Below are 21,333 nucleotides of genomic sequence, written 5' to 3'. Positions count from 1 at the left end.
CCTGGGCGGGGCGGGGCGGGGGGAAAGCCCCACAGGGCTCCATGCACACCTGAGCCATTTTCTTGGTTCCTGAGAGGCTGCTGTTCTACAACTATTTACATAGTTGAGGTTAGCTGAAAAATCCACGAAGTATAATAGAAAAATAGTCCAGGAGCTTCCAGTGATATAGGACAGGTAAGGTCAAAAATGATGCAGTCATCTCAGCATCTCCGTTCATCACCAATGTTATGGAGCAGGAGGCTCTGGGTACCTCTTCAAGGCCAAAGGGATCAGAACCCAAAATGACACTGGAAGTTTAAAATGAGTGCTCTAGGAGAGTAGAAGGTGAGGAAATGATGGGGTGATGATTATGAGTATTATAAAGGAAACAAAGTCATTTTTATTACATCTTTTTACTTATTTCTGGCAATTCAGGGTCTGAATCAACTGTGATTTTTCTTGAACCACCAGATTTTAATTTGCTTTAGGATTTTCCTTTTCCCCCCTGGCTTTATGGTCTTCCCATCTGATCTTGTTTCTAGGAAAGTCGTGTCATATAGCTGAAGTTTTCTATGATAACTAATGCCAGTGAAAAGAGGAGACATAAAAGTAACAGCCCCTTGCCCCCCTACCCCATTTAGCCAAGCCCCAGGGCAAAGTACACACATCAGCAGTTGTTATATGTACAATAGATTCAAAGATAAGCCAGGTTACTTAACACATTTATCAGGGAGCTGAGAGTGAGGAAGTCTAGCCTGTGAGACAGAACGAAGCACCTGGGAGGGGAGGGATTGTGTGTGTTCACTCTGTTGTCCAATTCTGCATGCTCAGCAATGCTACCAGCACATGTTATGTCTGAAGTATCTATTACAGTTGCTGAAGTGAAAAGCAGGAGCTTTGTGATCTACTGAAGAAAAGTCAGTGCTTGTAATGACAATGGAGCAAAGAGGAAGATATTCTAAGCAAGTATTGTGTCCATCTGGCTTCTGAAAAAATAGACTAAACGAGAGTGTCCCAAAGAGGATCCAGGCTGTCTGAGTCCTGCGTTTTGTTACACCCCATGGCAAAAATCTTAGGACACCTGAATTTACTATTCAGGCCTTAGTAATTCTCCAGAAGAAAGTGAAGACCCAAAAAATGGTGACTCTATGGTGTTATGAATGTGGAAAGAAAGTCTTTGCACAACAGAATATTCTCCTGGCGGAAGAGCTTATAGGCTCACTATAGAGGTCAAGTAATTCCCTAATGTGAAATGTATGTGAAATTTTACAGTAAATATACTGTTTGCTGTCTTACATTTCTAAAATTGCATAATCTATCTTTATTGTTTTTCTTAAAATTGGTAAAATTTTCTCAAGTTTGGTCCTCTTTTAAATGAAATATTTGCTCTCGTTTTACTGTTCTACTCAATACTACTCTTTTCTCTTTTATTCATCATTTCCTTTCTTCTTTTTTTTTAGGAATTATTGCTGGTGTTATTTTAGAATTCTTAATTCAAAGTTTCTTTATTTCTTTTTATCACCCATATAATAAAAGCAATGCAGTCTATTAATTTACTACAAAGTTCAGAATTGGAATTATGCCATAGTGATGGCATATGTTCTCATATTTTATAATGTTGCTATGAATCTGATTTACTTTTAAATTGAAGAGTTCTAAAATGCAAATTTAATTGCATAATCATGGGTGTGCTTCACTTACCCTTTACATATTAATATCTTATTTCTAAATTTCTATTTTATTTGCTGAAGATACTCAAAATAAATCTTGAACTATACAGGGTGGCAAAAGTAGATTTATAGTTGCTTATATGGAAAATAATATAATAATCAATAATAATATGAGAATAAACTCTGTTTCTCTCATAGTCACAACTGTAAACCTACTCTTGCCCACCCTTGTATATATTGAACCAAGTTCCTATTTCATTACCAGAGAATTTTAGATTTTCTTTTTCTCTTTTCCCTTAGTTATTTTTAAATAAGAAAATTTTTTCCTGTGCTCAGTGGTTGCGAATTCCAAAATTGGGTAATATGTTTTTTTCTCCCAGGCCATCTTCTAGGTCTTATGACTATTAATTCTTTTATGTTCTCTGGCCTATTCCTAAGTAGGTGTTGAGGAGCACCTTCTGAGAAGATATGCATGCTCTGTGTATTTCCTAGCAGAGATGGACTTTTCTGTGCAATCATCTCTTTGGTCACACTAAAATAAACATAGGGAGTATAGTTAATCATATTGTAATAACTATGCAAAATTCCAGTAGGTACTAGACTTATCAAAGTTCACTTTGTAAATTATATAAATGTCTAACCACTATACTGTACACATGAAACAACTATAACATTGAATGTCAACTGTAATTGAAAAAAAATAATAATGATAGAATCTGCTATTTTTTATTTTTCAAGGCTCTCTACTTTCTGCATTTTCGTCTGTTTTTTCTTGTTTTGATTTATACATCTCTAAGGGTACAATGTGCCACTATCATTGTTCTTATGTATCTGGTTGTAAACTGTTCTCAGGGTTAACAGTGGGACTAGTGAACATGGCACAGCTTAGCTATATATAGCTAAATTTGGCAACCACCCAAACTCTGAAGTCTAAATTTGTTGGATGGAAGTTTGGAAAGATTTTGGGAGAGGAAATGGGATGTAAACTAAAAAAGGATGACTATTTCCTGGTTTAAAAATAGTTAACAGCCATATGAGAGTGACTCATAATTTCTGCTTAGTCTAAGGGGACAGGTGCAATATGTGTCTGGGTTTAGAACCTTTTTCTGTCACTCTTATAGCTCTCATTCCTTGGAAAAAGAGTCTATAATATATGCAATTAAAATTATTTATCAGTGCATGCCAATTAGTGCAGTGTAGTGGGAAGTCAAGTGAAATTTAGAAAATAACCTTCCATTCTCTTCTTTCTACAATGTCATTGCCATTTTAATATATTTCATAAATAATTCTGGACAAATGAATTTTAAATCAGGGTGATAAAGTTAAGGTTAGAGTTTTCCAGTCTTGAACTTTATTTAACTTACAATTTTCTCTTTATTTTAAAGGTTCAGAATGCATCTTATCCATGAATTCTCTGACTCATGCAAGTGGAATAAATAACGCTATCTATTGGGTTAAAATGCTGATTCCTATAACTTCATTTCATTAATCACATGGAAATTTAATCATCACCTTGCACCAGTTTCTCACCTACTAGAATGTATTTCTAAAGTTAGGTATTGGACCCTACTTATCATTTTTCCCTTAAGGTATAAAATATTATCAAATATTTCATATAAGTTAATAAATAAAGGTATCATTAACTAAATGGACAAATGGATATGAAAAAATTTACATCACCCCACAACTGAATGCAGCCAGTTTTCATCATGTCATTAACAAATACTACCAATTTACACCCTAGTACCTCTCTTCTCCTCGGTATTCCAGGGATGGAAGCCATCCATACTTAGCTATCAATGCCCTTCTTCGTTGTTTACCTAAGTGCTATTCTGGGAAATTTATCTATTCTATTTATTATTAAAACAGATTCCAACCGGTATGAGCCCATGTACTTCTTCCTCTGTATGCTCTCTGTGGCTGACTTGATCATCTCCACTACTGCTGTGCCCAAAATCCTCAGCATTTTTTGGTTCCATGACAGGGAGATCTATTTTGAAGGTTGCCTGATACAAGTATTTCTCATTCATTCGCTTTGCAGCATGGCCTCAGGGTTTATCTTGGCCATGGCCTTTGACCGGTATGTGGCAATCTGCATTCCTCTGAGACATTCTACTATCCTGACACATACAGTCATCAAGAACTTGGGGCTGACTATTGTCTTTCGTGGGGTTTTGCTTTGCAGTCCTCAGCCCTTCATGCTTCGATGGCTTTCCTACTGCAGAACTAATATCATCCCTCACACGTACTGTGAATTTATGGCTCTGATCAAGCTTGCTTGTTCAGAGACCAGGATCTACAGAATATACAGCCTAACTGCTGCCTTCCTTACCGGAGGTTTCGATTTCATATTAATCATATGTTTCTACATTCTCATCCTTTACACTGTCTTCCGTCTTCCATCCAAGGCTGCTCGGCTCAAAACCTTGGGCACCTGTGGATCCCATGTGTGTGTTATCTTAGTAGCCTATACCCCGGCATTTTTCTCCTTCCTTACTCACAGGTTTGGACACCATGTGGCTCCTCACATTCATATCTTTGTGGCTAACATCTATCTCCTTGTTCCACCTATGGTTAACCCAATGATCTATGGCATAAGAACCAAGAGGATCAGAGACAGATTCCTCCAAGTTTTGCCTTCTCACAAATTTTAAAACAACTAACTGTTTCCTTAACATATTTCTAAGACTTACAGACAAAAAAAGAGACATTAACCTTCTTTGTATAAAGCTGAACCCCTACATATTCTATTTGTAATCTTTAAAATATTTTGTTCTACTCAAAAATATATTTGCCTGATAATGCAATATCTCCATTATTATGTGATCTTATTTGCTATGTTTGTTCCCACATACTATCTTGTTTAGTCTTATCAGTTTTATCAGAGATGTTGTTATTGATCCATTGTCTCTGACTTTCACTAAGTTACAATAGTTTTGTAGAACTTAATTAATGGGGTTGTCTGTATCACCTGAACAAAAAGATTAAAAGCATTTTAATCTATAACCTTGAAAATTGAGATGGTTCTAGCAAATTGTTCTCTGACCGCAGATGAATAAACTGTCATGATATGCTTTCCAGAGGTCATCAGCAATTTTTGTAGCATATTATTTTACTCTATCTAGCTAGAATCATATTAACATTTTTAAATAATATCTTTTCCCACAATACCCACCAGAAGACTTAATGATATCCAAAATTGCTCTACTGTTTTTCCTTTTTTTTACTTCCTCAATACAGTTCAAGTTGATTCTTTGAAAATATCTATAGCTCCCTCTCCCATTCTTTGATGATTTTCACAACTTATAAAATAAAGAAACATTCTACTCTGGAATGTCCTCATAATTCATCTTTCTAGCCATTGTTGACTGTGATATTATTCTTTTTTTCCTTTTCTGAAGTGTAATAACACATATTTGTATAACATATCATGTAGAATTAGTCATTATGGGTATATAATACAATTATAGCATTTTCTTACTACACTACTCTTGATGGTGACTCACATAGTTTTGGCATTAGCTCATATTAACATATTTTACCAATCTCTCCTGCAGCTAAAGTACCTCTCTCAGTTTGTAGTCATTCAGCGTCATGTCATTGTTTTCCCTTGAAACTTTCAATTTTTCTTTTCTGATAAGTGGGTTCTCAGGTGTCAGAAATTACATGAGTCTGTTTTTAGCTGACTGCCATATGATTTTACACCTTTTCCCTTTTAAAGGAAAGTATTAAGCATGTGTTCATATTTCTTGTTATTTAAACTTATTTTATTATCCCTTATTTCACATTGTCTTGGGTAAGATGAAATATATTTATATGTCTAAAAATCTAAGAGATATAATAAAGGTAATATTTAAGACAACTGGCTCTCAAGACATAATGCTCAGTTTTGAAACCCAGAACACATATAAGCTGTATTGATCCTTGTCAAGTTATGTAACCTCTCTACCTAAGTTTCCTTAATGGTTAAATAAAAATATTGATAGTAGAAATTTCAGAAAATAATTCTGACACTCTTTTTAAAATGTCATATGGCGCTGCTTAGTTGCCAGTGTGGGAATTATATCAGCAAAGGCTGAATGTCTTTCTCCAGGAGACAGCAAATAGCCTAATCCAATGAATAAAGATCTATAGAGCCACCAGATCAACTCAAACTTTTTCACTAGACTTAACATCCTTTCCTTGCCTCCCAAGATTTCCCTCTTGTTACTTTGTCTTTGAAGTTTCTTTGTTACTCTCTTCTTTTAGTTGAATCCAGTGCATCTTGCTTCAAAACACTTCCATTGGCAATATCAAATGAATTTACAGTAAATATTTTAAACAAATAAAAAAGTCACTTAAGAAGAATGGCTGAAGCCCATCCACCCTAAACATGAGATTGCTAAAAATGCTACTTATGCTACATTAGCACATACTGATTACTAAAAATGCTATTTATTTTAACATTTATTTTACAACTTGTTCATATCTTCCCAGTGTAAGTGCTCTCCCATTAACATTTTTCTTCTATTAACCTATTAACACAAGTACTCAATGATTTTATTGTTTTAAATTATATTTTTCTGAATTTAATATATATTCTTTCCCAAGAATGGACATGTTAATAAATTGATTAGTAAGTAATTTATAAATAAGTTCTTTTTGACATTTTGATTAATTTTGCATTTCCTATCTACTATGAAATATTACTTATATATCACTAGTTTCCCAGCTATGTATTTCTCATCTTTTAAAATAAATATTCTTTTTTTGTTTTGTTTTGTTTTGTTTTGTTTGTTTGTTTTTTGGTGTTTGGTTTTTGTTTTTGGTTTTTTTTGTTTTTTGTAATTAATAATAATTTTATTTAAAGCAAACAGTTTTTGTATTATTAATAGGGATAAATAAAATAAATTTATTTTATTTTATTTTTTTATTTTTCCTAAAGAAAATTTAACTTTTTTTTTTCTTTTTTTAAATTTTATTTTAATTTATTTTTTCAAATACAGTTGTCTCTGCCTTCCCCCCACCACTTTCCCTTGCGCCTCCCACCATCCCTCCCTCAGCTCTTCCCCTTTGGTATTGTCCATGAGTCCTTGCTGTATGTTCCTTGACTTTCCCCTTCCCTTCCTTTTCCCTGTCCCTCCTCCCTCCTTCCCTCTTGTCTCTGTTGATTTCTTTTCCTTTCAGTGTTGCTGGTCTTATTTTCCTTGCATCTTTGTATTGTTGGTTAGGTTCCGCTTATAGGTGAGATCATATGGTATTTGTATAAATATTCTTTAAGAACTATGGGATATTTCTTTTCTGAGAAGCCATCTGGAAAAATAAAAGGTCTTTGTTATTTGTGCTCAGAGACTTTTTCCCTACTCCTTGCTTGTTTATCTTAGGAACATACATCCATAGCTAAACAAGCAGGCTAACATCTCTGCATTCACCAATTACTCAAGTCATAATTTTACTACCAATAAAGTGTAATTTTTTTCTCTTTTGGAAAACCGGACACATTTGAATTCAGGATAGGTAACAACTTGATTACATTAGTGAATTTAATTTGGGCATGGTAGGTTTGAGGTTCATGGAAATATTAATCATGTATGTCCTAAGGGGGAAGTTCTTAGCTAAGGTAAATATTTAAATACCTTAAACATGTAAGAGGTGGTGGTAGTAAGTCTACTATAAGTAAATTCACTCAAGCAGCAATTATATGATGAAAATAATAAAGACAATCTGAAAAATGCTGGATTTTTGCTTCCATGCCCCCATCTACCTACATTTGCCTGAGACATTGTTCATTTACATCTATTGTCCCAGTTAATTATCAAGTGTGCCCTTTCTCACTTTTTATTTTTCTTCTCAGATAAAGCAAGTGTATTACTTCTGTCATTAAGATACCAATGATTTGTTACATTTTAAACAAATTTTAGACTTTCATTAATTATGTATGAATGTATTTCTGAGGTATAATGAAATACAGTGAAGCTAACCGATCTTAAGTGGACAGTTAGGTAAGTTTGAACAAATTTATAACCCATGTAATCTACACCAAAATCCTAACATAATACATTTTCTTTAACCCCAAAAAGGTCTCTACCTTTTCTGTTTTCAAAATGTACTACTGGGAAAATACGTAGTTTATTCAGTAGAAGTAGTTATCATCTTATCTCTGTCAGTAGGACATTAATGACTCAAGTTACAATTTTAACAGTTTTATGTTATTATATTTATTATATGTATAGTTTAGGAAGTGTTGGAATGGGGATTCTTAATAGATTTTTCTAATGATTATTGTCAGCGATAATACCTATAACATCTGCATGCTTATTATGCATTGCCTGAAACAATGATTCTCATGATCCTGATGTGCAGAGATTCTTCCCAGGTGATTCTCAAGTATAAATGTTTGTTGTATCAGATATTTTCCATGGCCAGGCCACCAAATTAAGAATCAGGAGCACCTTGAGAGTACCTATCATCAGAAGTCCTGTGTCAATTGCCAGGTATTCCCATGAGATACTATCTATTTAGCTGTCACCTGACAGCCTTTCTGCTGGTAGGAAAACAAATGGGCAGGTAGATATTCTTTTAGCTCTCTGTGAGCTAAATGTATTTTAGGATAAGAAAATAACCAGGTGTATATGTAGAAATACAAGTTGCAGACATATTTATTTTTTTATTTTTTTATTTAACTTGGGTATAGTTTTAACTCCGTGCTTCCATTAGCAAGGAGCAGGTGAGAATCTCTGTAGGGATGGTAAGTATCTCTGGAAACTGCCATGGAGGTTGGCCTAAGAAATGTATCAACTGTACACCTTATAGAGAAGCTTTCAGTAGATTTGTGTGGTACTTAGATTGAGCTTCATATAACGTCAGCAAAATTTTTGCACCCATTATACCAAAAGTTCTACATCTACTTCTCTTAAAGTTGATTGGAATTTCACAGATCAAATAATTACATTCTAAGTAAGCTTAGAAGATATTTTTAATCTTAGAACCCCAATGTTTACATTTATGTATGTCAGTCAATTATCTTCCAAATATCACATTAAGGTTTCTATTTAGGAAATATTTCTAATATCAATGTATTTTTAATCATAATTAACAATCACGGGTATAAAATACCAAGATAAGATTTTACCATATCTTGAATTTTATTGTGGGTAGAATTAATAGGAGCTGGGAATCATAAAAAAGAGGCATGTATGAACAGAATACAATGAATGTGTAGAGAAGAGGAGAAAGAAAATTCTATGGTGAAGAGTAAAAAAAAAACTCCATAAGGTTGAAACCTTGCTACCTATGAAAATGGAAGGTGATAGTGGAGCTAACACTGCAACATCACATATCATATATATTCCAGGACACAAGACAACAGACTTATTTTATTGTATAAATTTACTCTCCTCAGTTTCTTTTCTGGGTTTGACAATTCTTATAAGATTCTACAGATCTGAAATAATAACCATTGGAATGCCTAAAAGCATTCTTTTCTCACATAAGACAGATTTGTTACTTCTTATGAGAAATGCAGAACTTTCAATTTGAACCAGGGGAAAAATGAGGGAAACATATAACCCAATACTTCTTACAAGTTCAATACGCTTTCCACAAAGAACAATATATATGTAAATAGCCCTAGGAACTTTACATAGAACATATAAGTAAAGACAATAGATTGGACATGCACTTCAATCTTGGAATTATCCCCATTTATTTTTTAAGTATTATTATACCAAAACATATAATCTGGTTTTTTTCGCTTCCACCAAAAAGAAAAAGAATGCCATGACTATATTTTATATAAAGTACTCTAATTTTAATTGTATATATGTTAAGTGTATAACCTGATGATTTGATGTATGTAAATATATATTATGAAATAAGCACTATAATCAAGCTAACATACCCATCACCTCAGATAGTTCCTCATGAGTGCATGTGTGCATGGTGGAAAACATTTAGGATCTACCACTTAGCAGGTTTCAAATATAGGGCACATTATTATTACCCATAGTCATCATGCTATACATTCAATTTCAGAATCTATTCATCTTGCATAATTGAAATTTTATCCCCCTTGACCAACATCTCATTGTTTCCTTCTCCCTTCAACCCTTGGTAACCACAGTTCTGCTCTGCTTCCATGAGTTCGATTATTTTCTTTTTTCACTTTATTAAGGAATAACTGAAGAATAAAATTTAATATATTTAACATGACTAATATAATTATTCGATATACATATACATTGTGTAATGATTACCAATATCAAGATAACACATCTATAACCTCACACAGTTAACAATCTTTTGTGTGTGTGGTAAGATGAATACAATACCATCTTATTAACTATAGTCACCATCTGGTACATTAGATACTCAGAACTTACTATTCTTAGAACTGAAAATTTGTAAACTCTGATGTACATTACCTCATTTTCTCCTCTCCTCAGTCCCTGTCAATCACCATTCTTTGTTTCTGTGAAATCAGATTTTTTTTAGATTTTACATGTAAATGATATCATACAGTATTTGTCTTTCTCTGCCCAGCTTATTTTACTTACCATAACCCCCTCCAGTTTCACTATTATAGATTCTACATATAAGCGAGATCTTACAGGAGTTGTTTTCTTGGAACATGTCATTTTGTTCTCATGAAAATTATCTTTGAAACTCACTGTAAGTGAATTTCCATATTTTTAGTGCAAATGAGTGAAAATGTTAATATTTTAACATTCATGTTCTAAATAAGTTTATAATTTAAACTGTTATAATTCTTATTCATGTCATTCTTTCAAAAGAACAATGTTGCAACATTTTTAATTGAAGTCAAATATTTTAGTGAAGCATTGTTTTCCTTATGAAATGTCATATAGTATGAGATGACTTCTCATTACTATTTGATGGATTAATTAATATCAATCAACATAACTCACCAATAAGCTGATAGGTATAATTCATGGATATTTCAGATTGATATAGTACAATGTTTCACAGGTCATAGTACTGTGAAATTAATGTCTGAATTCTTCTACAAACTTCTACCAAAAAACGTGCTTGCATAGTTTCATTAGTAACAGACAAAATAGTATTTAGGATGTTAGCATTACTAGAGATACAATGGCTATTTAATAATGAAAAAAATTTTAAGCAACAAAAAGCATGGATTTTTTAAACATATAAAACTAATAATTACCTCAAAACATTAAAACATCCATACTGTTGTGGAAATAAGTGAGAACAGAGATGATTCATTCAGAGCTCTAGCCACACTATTGACAACTATTGTGTGTCTTTTATAGAAATTCAAAGGTTATCAGAGTGTTAGGAAAATCTTATAAGAAATAAAATGGAAGGTTTGAAGTATGTTCTGAATGGAGGTTGTCAGCTTGTCAAAGCTAGAAGTGGGTTACCTAGAAGTGGGCTTCTTCTATGAGTGACTTAGGAAACATATATGGTTCTCTCTCCTAGTCCTGTGTTGGTCATGGAGATAAAAATAGGAAGTTGGCAGTTGCTGATCAAGGTTGTAGACCATTTTGGATTAATTGCTGAAGAGGTTGTGGATGGTCCTTCTGGGTTTCCCATGTGGATCACATTTTATTGTAATATAAAGTCTAGCCACTTCCCATTTGTTCAGTCTTTAATAGGAAAAAAATTATAAGAATAAATAAATTTAATCATAGTTTGAGATTTTTTTAAATCTCATTAAATTACAAAACAAAAATATTAATAAAGATGAAGATTTGAACAACATGCTTAACAACTAAATTTAATGGATATAGAAATTATTATATATCACAAAAAGACAATATTTTCTATTTGCAAGCACACATAGAACATTTACAGAAATTGTCCATGTATTTTGTCATAGATTCAACAAAGTTCAACAGATTAAAATCCTATAGTCTCTATTATCTTACTATAATGGAATTAAACAAAAAATAAAAAACAGTTATGTGAAAGATTTTCATTTGTTTCCAAATTTCAGAATCCCACTTCTAAATTGCTAATTAATCAAACAGAAATAAAAACATGATAGTGTTAAATAATCTTCTTGTGAGATGTAGTTAACATTGAGCTTAGATAATAAACATAGATTTAAATATATGTGACAGAAAAGAATATAGGCTACAAATAACAGAGCTAATTAAACACACATCTCAAGAGTTTAGAGAAAATGTATAAGTTTATAACCAAAGAGAAGAAAAGGAAGTAAATGATGATGATAAAAGAAAAGACACAACTATGGACACACTTGAGATGATCAAATATTTGGCAAACATACAAACTCTTTGCATGTAGGAGCTGTATAACACTATAGATGCTGTAAAACGGTTGCACCTTTAACCATGTGTGGCAGAGCCTTGGCTACAATAAGTTTTAGAAAGTATGAGAAGAGTAAAATTGGAGAGGGTTACTATAGACTACTGTTTGAAGTGTTTTGCTGTAAAATAAGTAAGAGAAATAGGGCAATGGCTAGCAGATATGTGGATCATAATTTTTTTTGTAAAAATAATTTATTATATATTTAAGGATAGCTTATTCACATGACTACAGAAATAATGCCACAGGAAGACAACAATGATTACACATGAGAAAGAATGCAAACTTGCCAGGCCAAAATATCTGAGTTGAAAGACAGGGTAGAATGTACCACATGAATGGAGAAATTGGCTTTTGTTAGCACAAATACAGTTCATTATAGCAGTAGGAAATCAGTAATATATGAGCTTAGAGGCAAGTAGATGGATAGGCATGTAAATGGGATCTTCTCTTGATTTTTTTTCAGTAAAATTGGAACCAGATCATCTGCCATCTGAGAGTGGGGATAGAGAAGAGTGACAGAGATCTGAGCTGAGAGAGCATATGAAATAATTTTGAGGAGACAGAAATAAAGAGTATTCAAAGTAAAATGCAGAATTCAGGGTCCATTTGATATAGTAAATATGAATCCAAAGTGAAAACAACAGCTTGGTTGTAGAAGACATTTTTCTCTAGCCATGTTTTGTAGTAGAAGTGTGCAGGCATAAAAAGGTCTATTATATTAGTGAGCCAAAGATGGTCTCTGTACATGAGCTTCTCTGACCCAGAGACTCCCCACCTTGCTGCTGAGTGGCATCACCTAGACAAGCCTCTTTCAGATGCCCCTTTCTCCTGGGAGTTTCTTTGTCTTCCTCACTTATGGACAGTGACCCCATGTTATAGCACCTGGGCAGTCTTATGCTGTGAGGGACTTTTTCTCTCCTTTCCCAGCCTACCAATAAACCTACAAAAATATCACTCAAATGAAGTTTATATATGCTACTGCCACCTCATGGTCATATATATTTTCTCCATCAGCCTGGAATCTCTACAATGCCACATACTAGAAGAGTTAGATTTAATTGTCATTTACCTATTAAATTACTCTAATATGAAAGGATAAGGGAAATTTTCTATTATCATCTCAAATTCTGAAATGCTATAACCAAGAATAGATCACTTAAGATAAGTCCCCAAGGTGCCAAGACCAGAGCTGCAAAACTTCTCTGTGTTTTAAAGGAAGAATGAGGGTCTAAGAACCTGGAGGTTTCTCCAGGATTTAAATAACTTCATTAAACTCTGGTTATATGACTCCTGGAGATTGTATTTACATACCAAAGGGCTGGTATAAAAAGGAGACCCTTTTGGAAAAGGGTTCTGTGTTCCTTTTGCAAGGAAAGAAAATAATTTTTTCCCCCATCCTACGACTGTGGACTGCCCAGCTGTTTGCTTAAAAAAGACAGTTGACCTGGCTCTACCATATCTCCCTAGACTAAACAGCCGGGAGATGATCCACTTAATATTTACGGTGAGGTTATTTGATAAGAAATCTATCTTAAATATGTATGTTTCAGAACACTTATTGTATATTCAGAGTAAAATTAATAAAAATTATATTCAACAAGGTACACTTACAAGAAAGAAAAGGGAGTTTAGGCCACATGTAAGTCTGACCTTGGATATTACACCAGGTAAATCAGAAAGTGATGATCTGAAGATAAGCAATAACAATGGATTGTTGAAATATTAGACAGAAAATGTTGGATAGATATGAAAGAGCAAGTGAAGAATAGATGACTTGAATTTGAGTTAGTTTATGGGTAGATTCTGGTTTACTATTAATAAAATGTAGGATACAAAATGAAAGATACTACCTTGAGGGGGGTACCCCTTCCAGTGGAGTCCCACCCCCCAGCCACACAGATGAGGAAATAAGTCCTTCCAGACACTCAGTGTGCCAGGAAAAAGGGGTGGCAATTCCCTCTAGTGAAGAATGTCCCAAGCCCTTCTCTTGAAGTGGCTTTTATTGAGAACAATATATGCATTCAGGAGTACACAGCATTCATGCAAAGCTCATCAATCAATGTCTAAAGGCTATGTTTACAGAAAACAGATAGAGATGATAGATAACAATTGAAGGAACACAGAGATTTTCCTAAGGTCAGGGTCTCGTAGACAAGGTGGTGCCCATTTGGACCTGAAACCTGGGAAACTGATCGCATCCTGTGCTTGGACCCCAAACATCAGTACTCATTAACTCGAGGGCATTCTTAGCAAAGTAAGTTTCATAGGATTTAATACATTCCTTTTCCAAGTCTAATTGTCCTCAGGGAACTGCCTGATCCAGTTTAGGGTTGTACCTGCCTTTAGTATTATTTCACTGACCTGGTCAGGTGGGTGGAGCAGAGCAGCCAAGAGATAAGGAGACTTCTTTCAGATAGAATGAGGACACCAGCCATGACAAAGCCAAGGGGTGAGGGTCTTTTTCCCCTTCTCCATGTCCCCCAGGTACTTCCCAGATGGCCCCTATGAGACTGTGCCTGTCTTAGGTTGCCCCTGCCATTCAGGGGTCTTGCCCGTCATTGACTAACCAGCCATCCTCCGGGGCAATGTAGGGTGATGTGAGGGAGGCAGGGGCTATGGCCCTGCCAGGGGGACAGGTTTTGTCCCCTTGCCTTTAATGGCCTATTTTCCCAAGGCCTCCTTGCTCAACTCCAGCCTTGAGGCCCTCCCATTTGTTGGTGAATATACAGTTCCTGAAACCAGGTGGGACAGTTCCCAACACTACCTACAGTAGGATAGAGAATAAAATCATTAGAGGAGAGGAGATCAAGGAATTGAAAAACCATATTATTGACATCATGAAGAACTGACATAAGAACAATTTCAGGATATAATGAACCAGCAACTAAAATCCACAAAGAAAAGGGAATGTTGAATAATTTAGATCTGGGAGGCAGATTATTAGGTATAAATTGGTGAAAATAATGGCACTTTCTTTATAAGGTTGTGAGTGTGTGTCTGTCTGTCTCTATGAATATAAAGAGTAACATTTATGAATAAGTAAGCAAAATTCTTGGTGTGTATGCATCTGTCTGTCTCTGTAAATATAAAGGGAGGTAACACATGAAGAATTTAGCAAAATTCCTGGTATGCAATAAGCATTCGATGAATGTTTGTCATGATGTTGATTACAATCACACTGATGATGTTGCAACTATCTTCCTGAGAGTTATCCTAGAATTCTCCTAAGGCATTTTAAATGGTTCATTCCTTTCCCTTCCTTCCTTTCCCTTCCTTTCCTTTCCTTCCCTTCCCTTCCCTCTCCGCCCCTCCCCGCCCCTCCTCTTTCTTTTCTTTTTCTTTCTTTCTTTCTTCCTTTCTTTCTTTCTTTCTTTCTTTCTTTCTTTCTTTCTTTCTTTCTTTCTTTCTTTTATTTCTTTTATTTCTTTTCTTTCTTTATCTTTCTTTTCTTTCTTTCTCTTTCTTTTCTTTCATTCATTCAACACTTTGAAAAGTGGCTACTTAGTGTAGGCATGGTATTAGATATCAGTATTACATGGCAGAGATTGTTTTCATTCCATAAGTCCAGAGGACACCATTTATATTATAGTCTATAAGTTTTATATCCCCAGGCTTATATAGGTTAGAACATATACCCAGATTTATATAGATAATACTTGCATCATAGTCATTTAATAAATCTTTACCAGTATGAGAGAGTGGAGAAATACAAAGTTTAGTAGAAGTGCAACATATAAGCATAATTTAAAGTAAAAATAAAGTCATCTTTGAGGCAGTGACATTCCATCTATAACCTTAAAATGAGGAAATGAGAAGTCATACTGAGACTGGAAAAGCCAGTGTTTGGGCCGCCTATCACCAGACCCAATAAACAAAGACAGGGATTGAATCTTTATATGCACTTTATTCAGATGGCCAGCGATCTGAGAGGATGGAGGGTTTGTACCCTAAAACACCATCTTGTATTTCCTTGCAAGTCAGTCTTTTTATAACAGAGAATAAAGTGTGGTAAGGGGTTTAGAATTCAGGGAAAATTAGATTTAAAAAAAAAAAGAAAGAAAAGAAAAACTGCAGCATTTTCACCCTTGACATCTCCCCCCGGATATCTCCAGCTGTGCCTCAGGTGGTTGGTAGCTTTTAGTTGCCTTAGCTTTACCCTAGGCAGTTGTCTGTCTCTCCCTGGAGCAAAATGGCTGAATATCGCCTTGACTGCTTATGGTCTCTGAGGAACGCAAAGATCAATTGCTGTGATTTCTCGGGATCAGGGTGGACCATATCTGCAGCTCCAGAAACAACAGCTTTTTCACACATATTTACTACATAGACTTAGCAAATTATTTCCTGAAGCTAAAATTTTTCAACTTTTGAGTCCCCCATCAATGTTAGATGCAGAGAACATTAGAAGCTGAAACAAAACCATGAAACAGAATCTGATAGAAAATTAAAAAAAAAAAAAGTTTAGTGAACTAGTGAAGTCTAGTGAAGATCAATGAAAAAGGGATTTTAAGCACTAAGTCTGGGGCATAGAAAGTGATAACCTTTCAGTATATAAACATAATTCAATATCAAAGCACTCAGCAGAACTTTGGGAAATAATAATGTCTTTATTTATTATCTTAAGGGATAATTAATAATAATTACTCTACCTGAAAGTAATTTAGGTCTTGTAGTTTGTGAAAAGATCCCATACTCCAGAGGACCACTGATTCTCCTGATACCTGCACTCTTTAATCCAATGTGATTAGAAGTTGGGTATAACCCAGCTCTTATTCACGAAGTACACTTCTTAGCATCTATTCTTTATAGAAACTGGCTCTCTGGATGACTCTCAATTTTAATTTTGGTGAGTTGATATAGATGCAGGACAGGAAAAAAGAGGAAAGGGCTACATTCAAACATTTCCATTTACAGAATTATAAGATATTCAAAAAGGTAATGTACACCTCTTTGAAAACACTTAGTAAAGGTAAGAATAAGTAACTTTACTAAAAATAATGTAAGCATTCAATATAGTAAGAAGATGAGATGGACCCTCTCTCCCGTAACTGATATGAATATAGCTACCTGTTGATTAGTTAAAATATAGGGAGCATAAAGCCACAGATACTGTAAATTATATTTAAAATAACATTAACACTGTTTGACCAAGACAGGCTTTGGAGTCAGAGAAAGCTGTGAGCAAAGAACACATTTCTTTCCACTCAGCATTAAACCTGATTAAGCAACACTTGTGGGAGGAAGAAAATTTAGGAGTAAGGTGAAAAACTATCTGTTTATTAATGCAATCACTTGGACAATCCACAGCCAACCATTTCTCTCTGTTTTCATTTTCAAAACTCTCCAAACTGTTACGTTCTCTTAGTCACATTCACTGTTGTTAACTATTTGATGTAGTTTATCTTCAAACTAGTTAATCTATACAAATAAGAGAGAGTAGAAAGTATAAAAGATTTCAAGACTGAAATTGAATGGAACATAAGTTCTCCTGAATGGATTTTCCAGAAGATTGTTGACATCTCTCGCTACCGCTTCCATACCCAGACCTGGATTTCTGTCCTGAAGAAAGACTAATAATTTTGAAAATAATCAGGGTGTGTTCTAGTAAGTAAAACTTAGTGTTTTGCTTATACTTTTAAATATAAGCTTTTTAAAATATATGTGTTCCTATGTGAATGCACTCATTTGAGCACTGATATAGGAACCTTTGTATAGCATTGGAAAAATTAAAGAGTCCCTGTGTGCCTGGATCTCTGGATGTACAGGGTCCTGCTCAAGTAAGGCCTGCTTGAATGTGGTTGGTAGGGGAATAATATGGGTGTAATAATTTATAGTTCTAATTTGAATATTTCACGCAAAATTCTATATGCATTTTTGCCATTTCACCTAAAATGCCGTATGCACTCAATGCCTGAGTGTGATATTATTATGTTACAGAATTACATGTTTATGATTTTGTAAGAAAAGATTTTATATTTAAAAAGGGGCGTTTTTTGTGCCAGACCCCGTATTACACCATAATGTGTGTATGGCAACATGTAAGAAAATGTCAGATGTACAAAAATGTAAAGAGGTAGTTTGCCTCTTTAGCCTTATGGGAATACAAATATCTAGGTCTTCTCTGAATGAATATGTTAAATTTAAAAGGTTTTGGAGGTTAAGAAAGAAATGTGAATAGCTTTATGTTTCTCTGGAAGTGGAGATCTAGGTAATCAAGATCTTTAAACCCTCAGATAAAGCAGTAATTGACTTGAAACTTACTTTTGATTAGTTGCTCTGCTTCTTTATGCCTGGAATCCTGCCTTACAATGACAGCAGAGCAAAACAAGAACACTGATCTACCCAGGAGAAGAAACTCTTTTATTTCACTACGGACAGAGGTGGCAGGGACAGTACTCTTGTTAAGCATCATCCAATGTCAGTCTGTGGGCTCAGTTACGGTAAAACATAGCTATGCAACAGTTTCTAAAATGAGAAGAATTTAATCTTATAAGAAAGACATGAGTCATAATAATGTATTCATGAATCTAATAATCCACAATTTGATTAGGTCTTTCACAAATAAATATAAGAAAATGTAAATATGCAAAGAAAAATATCCTGCAAATTTTTGTCTGAATTAATTTAACACAGAGTCATAGAGGAGATGTTTTTAACCTAGATACTACAAAAAAGCCGTAGGTTGAAGAGGCAAATAAATAAAAGAGACAGAAAGGAGGAAAATTGCAATCAGAAAAGTGTGTGAAAAAGGCACAGTTTTACAAAGACGCATGCAATGTTTGGGGAACAGTTAGAAGTCCAGCATTACCACATGGAGGGTTTAGAAAAAGTACCTGGTGAAAGGCTGGGCAGGATGGTTTATTTTGTTATTTAAAATGCTAATCTGATCATGTCATGTTTAATGGTTTACTGGAGTCAGATTACATATGAAAAAATGACCAAATCCCAATGCCTAATTTCTTTAATGGCTCCGTGAAAGATAGTGTACTAATTTGTTAATATGTATTAAATAACTTAATCTTCCAACCACATTTTGTTTTCCCCACTGCACAGTTAAGAACACTGGAGAAAAAGATATAATCAGTATCTATCAGATAACTGAAACTTTATTATGGAAATTATTTATTTATTTATTTAGAAATAAGTGCATTTAATAAAAGGACATAACAAGAGCTTATGATGGGAATAAATATAATCAGATAGGAGGGGAAGAAACAGAAGTGATAGCACTACTTATAATAGCTGGTAATTTTCAAGATTTATCGAACTTTATTTCCTTTCAGTCAAATATCATAGTATTTTAAACTATGATAATTTTATAAAGCCCTGGTCAGACTGAGAAAATTTTCAAATAACCCTGGGAGTAATTCTAAGCAAATGTATAGTCAGTTTAAGGTGCTTTACACTCCAACCCAAATAGTGGATAAATAAGTCATATTCTAGTTTAAAAAGACAGTTGATCAGACTTTACAAATTACTGCAAGAGAGTAAGCTGGGTTCAGTTATTTGTAATCCCATTATTATTAAGTTCAACAGAGCCATTTATAATTAACAATAAACAAAGTATGTTAGAGGGATAAATACAATTTTCTAGAATGATAAAAATAATTCTATACTTGTTTCAAAGTTGCATTTAAATTGTGTCAATGTGGATATAGAGTAAATACCATTAAAATCAGCAAAAAGTGCTGAATATAGTTTGGGTATTAACAGTCATAAATTCTCCATAATGCAATAAATAAGTTGTAATAATTATTTTAAAGTATTATCTAAAAGTATACAGATTATCAAGTTTAAATGAGAAGGTTAGTCCTGGGCTGGTATCTCAGTTAGTTAGAGTATCATCCTTATAAGCCAAGGTTGGAGCTTAGGTAACCAGTCAGGGTACATACAAGTATCAACCAATGAATGCATGAATAAGTGGAACAACAAATCAATATTTCTCTCTCTCTCAATCAATCAATAAACACAAATATGTTAAAATAAAAATAAAAAAGCCTAATTGTTAAGCATTTATTTAAAATCATCTTGAAAATATGACTATAAAAATTATGGAAACCATTAGATTAAATGTGACTATGAATTTAACATCTGCGATAGAAAATATTGATTTTTGGCATAAAGGAAATAGTGTGAAATTTGAAGTCGTGCAGAGTTGTGTTAGAATTCTTGTGTCTCAGCCACTCTTTGAGATGACATTGCATTATTTGTAACACTCTGGACTTTTACTTCCTAAATGATAAAATTGAAAAGACAGCACTGGCTGGTATGACTCAGTGGATTGAGTACCACTCTGTGAACTAAAGGGGTGCTGGTTTGATTCCTAGTCTAGGGCACATGCCTGTGTTGCAGGGCAGGTGCCCAGTAAGGGGCATGCGAGAGGCAACCACAGATTGATGCTTCTCTCCCTCTCTCCCTCCCTTCCTTTCTCTAAAAATAAATAAATAAAATCTTTTTAAAAATTGAAAAGACAATATTTAGCTCGAATTTTTCTTTTCAGCTACAATGTAACATCTATAAAGATTCCAGACAATGTCCTTTCCATGTTAAGATCACTAAGTATTACTTTTCTTTCTTACTTCATATAAAAAAATGATATGAACTGAAATCACACTAATATTGTATAAATCAAAACAGGTACCAAGTACATGGATGGATCACTGTAGTGACTAGTATGTTCAGATATAAGAAATAAAAGTTAAGAACTAGGTACATTGGAGAATATACAGAAGAGATAGGTAATTAGGATTTTTTTAAAGACTAAACTTCAGATAAGTAGGTATATAACCTGGCAGTGTTTCATAGAAGAAGAGAAGACATGGTGATGGCATGAGAAATAACTCAGATTTTTTGAAGACTTCTATGAAGAAGACAGGTGTGTCTGTAAGAAGTATTGCCATAGGAAAAGGTAATACTATCTCATAGCTCCAGGGGATTGGTTCTGTGATAGTGCTAGGATATGTAAAGGACAGTGTAAGAAATGAGTAAGCATACTTGAGAGTACTCAGACATCAACTAGAAAATTATATTTAAGAATGACATTAAGGAAGTCAGGCTCTAACCAGTGTGGCTCAGTGGGTTGGGTCTCATCCCACAAAGCAAGAGTACACTGGTTCGATTCCCAGTCAAGGCATGTGCCTAGGTTGTGGGCCAGATCCTGGGTTGAGGGTATGCAAGAAGCAACTGATCAATGTTTCTCTAACACATCAACACTTCTCTCCCTCCTTTCCCCTATGTCTAAAAAATTAATTAATTAAAAAAAGAAGGAAGTTGGGCTAGATGAATTTTAAGATCTATTTTATTGATAATATCAGGCATTTCTATCAAAAGCTAATTTAGCCTTATGATTAAATCAGATTGTGAGTTCAGAAAGTGATATTGAGTTTTATTG

The 21,333-nt window shown here is 34.1% G+C and overlaps 1 protein-coding gene across 1 annotated transcript; it reads left to right on the top strand.

The window, feature by feature from the left end:
• Positions 1-3,358: 3,358 nt before the first annotated feature.
• Positions 3,359-4,303, top strand: LOC129076425 (olfactory receptor 52P1-like). The gene is given in 1 exon segment (XM_054580601.1): positions 3,359-4,303. A coding segment is annotated over 1 exon segment (945 nt).
• Positions 4,304-21,333: the final 17,030 nt, after the last annotated feature.

The sequence above is a fragment of the Pteronotus mesoamericanus genome, unplaced genomic scaffold (genome assembly GCF_021234165.1).
Source record: "Pteronotus mesoamericanus isolate MK-2021 breed Mesoamerican mustached bat unplaced genomic scaffold, CSHL_Meso_final contig_591, whole genome shotgun sequence".
NCBI lineage: Eukaryota > Metazoa > Chordata > Mammalia > Chiroptera > Mormoopidae > Pteronotus > Pteronotus mesoamericanus.
Note: the sequence above shows the minus strand (reverse complement) of the source record. Positions and strands in the feature narration are given on the sequence as shown.